General features: G+C 69.6%; 2 protein-coding genes across 4 annotated transcripts; one reads left to right on the top strand and one right to left on the bottom strand.

Annotated features, from left to right (window-relative positions):
• Positions 1-6: 6 nt before the first annotated feature.
• Positions 7-4172, top strand: LOC113941123 (nuclear receptor subfamily 1 group I member 3-like). 3 transcript variants are annotated; one of them, XM_027632277.1, is made up of 11 exons: positions 7-18; positions 206-225; positions 487-558; positions 595-718; positions 1198-1328; positions 1892-2100; positions 2748-2938; positions 3043-3174; positions 3264-3380; positions 3465-3564; positions 3647-4172. In XM_027632277.1, the coding sequence occupies exons 3-11, from the start codon at positions 489-491 to the stop codon at positions 4142-4144; spliced, it is 1572 nt and encodes a 523-aa protein (XP_027488078.1). In that variant the 5' UTR covers positions 7-18; positions 206-225; positions 487-488; the 3' UTR covers positions 4145-4172. The 3 variants fall into 3 exon arrangements, with proteins under 3 accessions (XP_027488078.1, XP_027488081.1, XP_027488080.1); XM_027632280.1 differs by having other exon boundaries at positions 3029-3174; positions 3647-3859; XM_027632279.1 differs by lacking the exon at positions 7-18 and having other exon boundaries at positions 222-260; positions 483-558.
• On the bottom strand, positions 3828-6241 carry TOMM40L (translocase of outer mitochondrial membrane 40 like). The gene is made up of 8 exons (XM_027632281.1): positions 6117-6241; positions 5941-6033; positions 5168-5269; positions 4960-5065; positions 4727-4849; positions 4544-4620; positions 4366-4468; positions 3828-4270 (listed from the first exon to the last, which is right to left on the bottom strand). The coding sequence occupies exons 1-8, from the start codon at positions 6165-6167 to the stop codon at positions 4131-4133; spliced, it is 795 nt and encodes a 264-aa protein (XP_027488082.1). The 5' UTR covers positions 6168-6241; the 3' UTR covers positions 3828-4130.
• Positions 6242-6465: the final 224 nt, after the last annotated feature.

Below are 6465 nucleotides of genomic sequence, written 5' to 3'. Positions count from 1 at the left end.
GGGGACACTCAGGGACCGGTGGGGACACGCGGGGATTGGAGGGGACACTCAGGGACCAGCAGGGACACTCAGGGACTGGGGGGGACACGTGGGGACTGGGTGTCCCCTCACTGCTTGGGGACAATCCTCCGTCACCGGGGGGCACCGGGTGAGGTACCGGCACTGACGGGGACTCACAGGGACCGGAGGGGACACGCGGGGACAGGAGGGGACACTCAGGGACCGGAGGGGACACTCAGGAACTGAAGGGGTCACACAGGGTCCGGGTGTCCCCTCGCTTCGTGGGGACAATCGCCCGTCACCGGGGGGCACCGGGCGCCCTCGGGGGTGTCACACGGGCGGTCCCGCGGGGACCAGGGACGGAGGGGGACACACACACACACAAGGGTGACACAGCGCGGGGTGCGGGGACACCGCGGCTCCGAGGGGACGTGTCACACACCCCCCCCACACACCCCCGCTGTCCCCTTGTCCCTCTGTCCCCAGCCATGTCCCTGTCCAGCCACTCGGACGCCGAGCGCAGCCCCCGCCCCCCGCAGGGACCCCGCGACCCCCCGGGGGACACGGAGCGGGGAGGGGACACGGAGCGGGGAGGGGACACGGAGCGGGGAGGGGACACGGAGCCCGCCGAGGACAAGGTGTGCGCCGTGTGCGGGGACAGGGCCAACGGGTACCACTTCCACGTGCTGAGCTGCGAGGGCTGCAAGGGCTTCTTCAGGTGGGGAGCACCGGGGGGGGCGCGGGGGGGGGGGGGGGGGGGGGGAGGGCACAAGGGGACAGGGTGGGGTGAGGTGGGGACAAGGTGGGATGGGATGGGACAAGATGCAATGAAATGGGATAGGACAAAGGGACAAGGCAGGATGGGACAAACAGGATGGGAAAGGACAAGATGGGATGGGATGGGATGGGATGGGAAAAAATGGGGTGGGACGAGGGGACATGGTGGGGGAAGTTGGGGGGACAAGCTGGGCGGGGGTGACAGGATGGAAAAGGACACTACGGGGTGGGATGGGTCGGGATGAACTGGGATGGGATGAGAAGGGGTGGCACAGGACAGTCCCACGGACCGGGGGGCTTTGGGTGGCACAAGCCCAGGGTCACCCAGCGGGTCCAGGTGGCAGCGGTGACACCCCCAGCCCCTGCTGGCCCTGTGCCCCCCCGGGGACACATGGTGACAGTGCCAGTGTCCCCCCCCAGACGCTCCATCCTCAAGGGGGTCCGGTACAGCTGCCCCCTGGCCCGGCGCTGCCCCATCACTAAGGCCAAGAGGAGGCAGTGCCAGGCCTGTCGCCTCCAGAAGTGCCTCGACGTGGGCATGAGGAGGGACAGTGAGTGACACGGGGGGACACCCGGGGGGGACAGGGGATGGGGGGACACAGTGGGAGAGAGGGGGGGCATGGGGGGGAAAAGGGGGCCTGGAGGGGACGAGGGGGGGGGGGGGACACAGGGGACAGCTGGGACACGGCACGGGGACAGCGGGGGGTGGCAGAGATGGAGGGACCCAGGAGAGACCCAGGAAGAAGAGGGGTAGTACCCGGGTGGGATAAAGGGGACGAGGAGGGGACAAGGGGGGACCTGGGACAGAGAGAGGAAGGGGGTGACACAGGGGACAGCTGGGAGGAGGGAGGGACACGGGGAACGCCCGGGGGGAAGAGGGAGGACCTGGAGGGAAGGGATAAAGGGGACCTGGAGGGGACAAATGGGGACCCGGCACAGAGAGGAGCGACCTGGGTGAGGTGGCAGGGGAGGGGACAGCAAGGGACAGGGCACAGAGGGGACAGCGGGAGGGTGCGGCAGGGCGGGGACAGTGCGGGCCGGTGTCTCTGGTCGCTGTCGCCGCCGCCCCCGGTGCCCGTGGCGGGGGCGGCGGCGGTGACGGTGTCGCGGGCAGTGATCATGTCGGAGGAGGCGCTGCGGCGGCGGCGGGCGCTGCGGGAACAGCGGGGACAGTCCGGGGGACAGTCCGGGGGACAGCCCGGGGGACAGCCCGGGGGACAGCCCGAGGGGCTCACGGCCGAGCAGCAGGAGCTCATCGACCTCCTCATCGCCGCCCACCAGCGAACCTTCGACTCCAGCTTCTCCCAGTTCGCCCACTACTGGGTGAGTGGGGGGCTCCCGGGACCCCACTGCGCCCACGGGTGACCCCACTGCACCCACGGGGGGCCACAGACGACCCCACTGTCCCCAAGGGGGCCCTGCCCATCCCGGTGGGTGACCCAGCTGTGCCCTTGGGTACCCTGGGGTCCCCAGGGGTGTCCTGACTGTCCCCATGGGTGCCTTGGAGTCCCTGTGGGTGTCCTGACTGTCCCCATGGGTAACCCAGTTGTCCCCATGGGTGACCCAACTGTCCCACGGGTGCACCCCAACTGTCCCCATGCGCACCCCAACTGTCCCCATGGGTGCCCCAACTGTCCCCATGTGCACCCTGACTGTCCCCATGTGCACCCCAAATGTCCCCACGTGCACCCCAAATGTCCCCACGTGCACCCAGACTGTCCCACGGGTGCCCCAAATGTCCCCATGTGCACCCCAAATGTCCCCACGTGCACCCTGACTGTCCCATGGGTGCCCCAACTGTCCCCATGTGCACCCCAACTGTCCCCACGGGTGCCCCAAATGCCCCCACGTGCACCCTGACTGTCCCATGGGTGCCCCAAATGTCCCCACGTGCACCCCAAATGTCCCCACGTGCCCCCTGACTGTCCCAAGGGCGCCCCCCCACCCTGACTGTCCCCCTGTCCCCCCAGCCCGCCGTGCGTCTGTACATCCCCAGCCCCCCCAGGCCGGGGGTGGCCGCGGGGGGGTCCCCCTCTCCTCTGCCACCCCCCACCGAGGACGTGCTGCCCGACGTGTTCTCGATGCTGCCCCACTTCGCCGACATGAGCACCTTCATGATCCAGCAGGTCATCAAGTTCGCCAAGGAGATCCCCGTCTTCAGGTGGGGTGGGTGCGTTTGGGGGGGCACCCACGGGGCTGGGACCATCCTGTGCCACCCCGGTGACGTCCCCTCGTGCCCCCCCACCCCCAGGAGTTTGCCCGTAGACACCCAGATCTCGCTGCTGAAAGGGGCCACGCTGCAGATCTGCCAGATCCGCTTCAACACCGTCTTCAACGCCAACACCAAGGTGTGGGAGTGCGGCCAGCACTGCTACACCATCCGCGACGGGGCACTGGGTACGGACCTCGGGGATGCCTGGGGGGCGTGGGGACGGCCCTGTGCCCCTCCCGGGTCACCCTGTCACCCCCCTGTCACCCCCCCAAAGCCGGGTTCCAGCAGGTCTACCTGGAGCCGCTGCTCAAGTTCCACGAGAGCCTGAGGCAGCTGCACCTGCACGACGCCGAGTACGCCCTGCTCCAGGCCCTGCTGCTCTTCTCCCCAGGTGGGTGCCACACTAGGGGGGCACGGGGGGATGGCTGGGTGTCCCCAGGGCCCCGCTGATGTCCCCTCACCCCCCCCCCCCCAGGCCACGCCGACATCGCCCAGCGCGACCTCATCGACCAGTTCCAGGAGAAGGTGGCCCTGACCCTCAAGAGCTACATCGACCACCGGCACCCCGAGGGCAGGTGGGTGCCCAGAGGGGGGTGGCAGCATCCCCAGGGTGGCAGGGACAGCCACCAGGCGTGTCCCTTACCCCCCCTTCCCCAGGTTCCTGTACCCGAAGCTGCTGCTGCTGCTGACGGAGCTGCAGACGCTGAAGGTGGAGAACACGCGGCAGATCCTGCACATCCACGACCTGTCCTCCATGACCCCCCTGCTCTCCGAGATCATCAGCTGACCCCCTGCCAGGGTGGTACCCCCCCCTCGGGCCCCAAGTGCCACCACGGGGGACAGAGTAAAGCTCCTTTATTCAGCCAGGCCCCTCCGGAGCCAGCCCGTGTGTCACCTGGGGGGGGGGGAACTGAGGCACGGCCGGGTGGCACCGTGGGGACAACGGGGACCCCCGGTCCCTCCCCGGGGACCCGTGGCAGCAGCCACCCCCACGGGGTGGCACCGGGGACAACAGGCTCCCCCCCTGTGCTGTCACACGGTGTCCCCAAGGCCGTGGTGGCCCTGTGGCCCCCCCAGGGCCAGGCCCGGCGGCTCCCTGAGCAGGACAGTGCCCCCCATGCCCCCCGTGCCCCCCGTGCCCTCAGCCCACGGTGACGCTGAAGCCGCAGTGGAACCGGTTCCTCCAGTGGTTCAGGAAGGCGCCCAGGGCCAGCGTGACGGGCAAGGGGGGCAACTTCTTCTCCAGCACCCCCCCCACGCTCCAATTGCTGTCCAGGAGCCCTGAGGGGGGGGGGGACAAGGGGAGGAGGGGGCTGAGCGCCAGGAGAGGGGGGCACAGGGTGGGTGCCATCCAGGGTAGGGGGGGCCTCGCCCACCTCTGAAGACGACGTTGGCGCGGGGCAGGTTGAGCTGGTACCCGAAGGCGAAGGTCGTCTCCTGCAGCCGCGTGTTGGCCTCCAGCTCCACCCCGACCTGTACCTGGGTGAGGGAGGGGGGGCACAGAGGTCAGGGAGGGCACGGGGACACCGTGGGGACACCGTGGGGGGCACCCACCTGCTCGTTGGCCCGGTGGTAGTAGCTGGCGTGGGCCCCCCCGTAGCCCACGTTGAGCGTCGTCACCCACTTAGGGGCTGCAACAGAGACAGACAGCACGAGATGGGGGGGGACACAGGAGTGCTGGGGCGCCCCCAAATTTGTAGGGGGGGGTGGCATCCCCCCCCCGGGGTGCCCCCTTACCCGTGTATTTGCCCGCCAGCGTGAGGATGGCCCCCTCCTCGCCGGGGCGCCGGTGGTACACGAGCTCCCCCCCCAGCACCAGGCGGGCGGTGACGCTCTGCAGGAAATGGGCCACCACGATCACTGCGGGGACAGCACGGGGGACGGCCCGGGCTCAGCGTGGCGGGGAGGGGGGGGGCCACGGGGGGGGCTATGGAGGAAGGTGAGGGGGGGGGAAGCCCCTCCCAGCTCACCGGAGCCGCCCAGCAGGTCGGGGTTGCCCAGCGTGAGCGTGGCCGTGCAGTCGTCGCCGCGGTACTCGCCGTCGAACTGCCACGTCACGAACTTGGCCTGGTGGCTCTGCGGGGGCACAGGGGACACCGGGGGGGGGTGGGGGATGTTGCTAGAGACCCCCCCAAGCTCGGGTGTGACCCCCCTCCCCCCCACCCTGCCCAGGCTCACCTGGAACACGGCCTTGACCCGCAGCCGCTCTCCAAGCAGGTGAAGGGCCTGCGCGTTGAGGCTCCCGGCGCTGTCCATGTCCCCAACCAGGGTGGGGAACACCTTGGGGACACCACGGGGGAAGGGGGGGGTCAGGGGGGACGGGGACACCCCCTCCCTGCCCTGGCTGGGAGTGCTGGGATGGGAGGGAACGTCCCCATCCGGGCTGGTGGCACCTCAGTGTTACCCAAACGCTCCCGTTGTGGGGCGTCACCGTCACCGCGAGGTCGCCGATGACCCCAAGGCCACCAACCACCCTGGGGTCACCTGGGGCCACCCAGAGCCCCAGGGCCACCAATGGTCTGAGGCCACCAACCCCCTCGGGGTCACCTGCGACCACCCACAACCCCAGGGCCACCAATGACCCCGAGGCCACCAATGATCCGAGGCCACCAACCACCCTGGGGTCACCTGCCACCCGAGGGCCACCCGGGACCACCCAGAACCCCAGGGCCACCAGTGACCCCAAGGCCACCGACCACCCTGGGGTCACTCACCATTCTGAGGTCACCAATGACCCCAAGGCCACCAATGACCCCAAGGCCACTGGCCACCCTGGGGTCACTCACCACCCTGAGACCACCCAGAGCCACCCTGAGACCACTCGCCACCCCAGGACCACCCGTCACCCAAGACTCCCAGGGTATGGGGTCACCAACTACCCCGGGGTCACCTGGGGCCACCCCAAGCCATCAAGGACCCCGGTGCCACCCCAGTGCCACCCGCGTTGTCACCTCGGTGGGGCTGAGCTGCCGGTCCCCCACGAAGGTGGCATTGAAGCGGTACCCAGAGGGGCCCAGGGTGCTCATGTGCACTGTGTGTGTCACCTGTGGGGACAGGGGGGGTCAGGGGACAGCCCGGGGGGGGGGTCACAGCCCCCCTCCACAGCCCCTGTGTCCCCCACCCTGACCTGGAAGTGGCTGCTCAGGGTCTTGGTGACGATCAGCTTCACTCCCTCCATCTGTGGCGGGAACACCTCTGGGGGGACAGGGCCGTCACCTCCCTGGGGACAGGGCTGTCACCCCCCCAGGGCACGGCTGTCACCCCCCAGGGCACCTACAGCCCCCCCTGAAAGGGCTGTCACCTCCTGGGGACACCCAGAGCCCCCCCTGGGGACACCACAGTCCCCCTTGGGACACAGCTGCCACCCCTCGGTATCCCCCACACCCTGGTGTCCCCCAGTACCTCCCGCGACCCCAGTGTCCCCTCAGCCTCAGTGTCACCCCCTCCCTGGTGTCCCCATAGTCCTGGTGCCTCCC

The sequence above is a fragment of the Corapipo altera genome, unplaced genomic scaffold, assembly GCF_003945725.1.
Source record: "Corapipo altera isolate COAL_440 unplaced genomic scaffold, ASM394572v1 61030, whole genome shotgun sequence".
In the NCBI taxonomy this organism is placed as follows: Eukaryota; Metazoa; Chordata; class Aves; order Passeriformes; family Pipridae; genus Corapipo; species Corapipo altera.
The sequence above is the reverse complement of the archived record's forward strand: the minus strand, read 5'-3'. Positions and strand labels throughout refer to the sequence as shown.

What these genes read in the sequence shown, in the direction of transcription:
- TOMM40L (XM_027632281.1), bottom strand. Translation starts at nt 6,167, where the DNA reads ATGGAGGGAGTGAAGCTGATCGTCACCAAGACCCTGAGCAGCCACTTC. An exon ending in CCCTGAGCAGCCACTTCCAG is followed by an intron (nt 6,034 to 6,116) that starts GTCAGGGTGGGG and finishes CTGTCCCCACAG; the next exon opens with GTGACACACACAGTGCACAT. An exon ending in CGACCTGCTGGGCGGCTCCG is followed by an intron (nt 4,850 to 4,959) that starts GTGAGCTGGGAG and finishes CTGTCCCCGCAG; the next exon opens with TGATCGTGGTGGCCCATTTC.
- LOC113941123 (XM_027632277.1), top strand. Translation starts at nt 489, where the DNA reads ATGTCCCTGTCCAGCCACTCGGACGCCGAGCGCAGCCCCCGCCCCCCG. An exon ending in GGCTGCAAGGGCTTCTTCAG is followed by an intron (nt 719 to 1,197) that starts GTGGGGAGCACC and finishes GTCCCCCCCCAG; the next exon opens with ACGCTCCATCCTCAAGGGGG. An exon ending in CATCCGCGACGGGGCACTGG is followed by an intron (nt 3,175 to 3,263) that starts GTACGGACCTCG and finishes ACCCCCCCAAAG; the next exon opens with CCGGGTTCCAGCAGGTCTAC.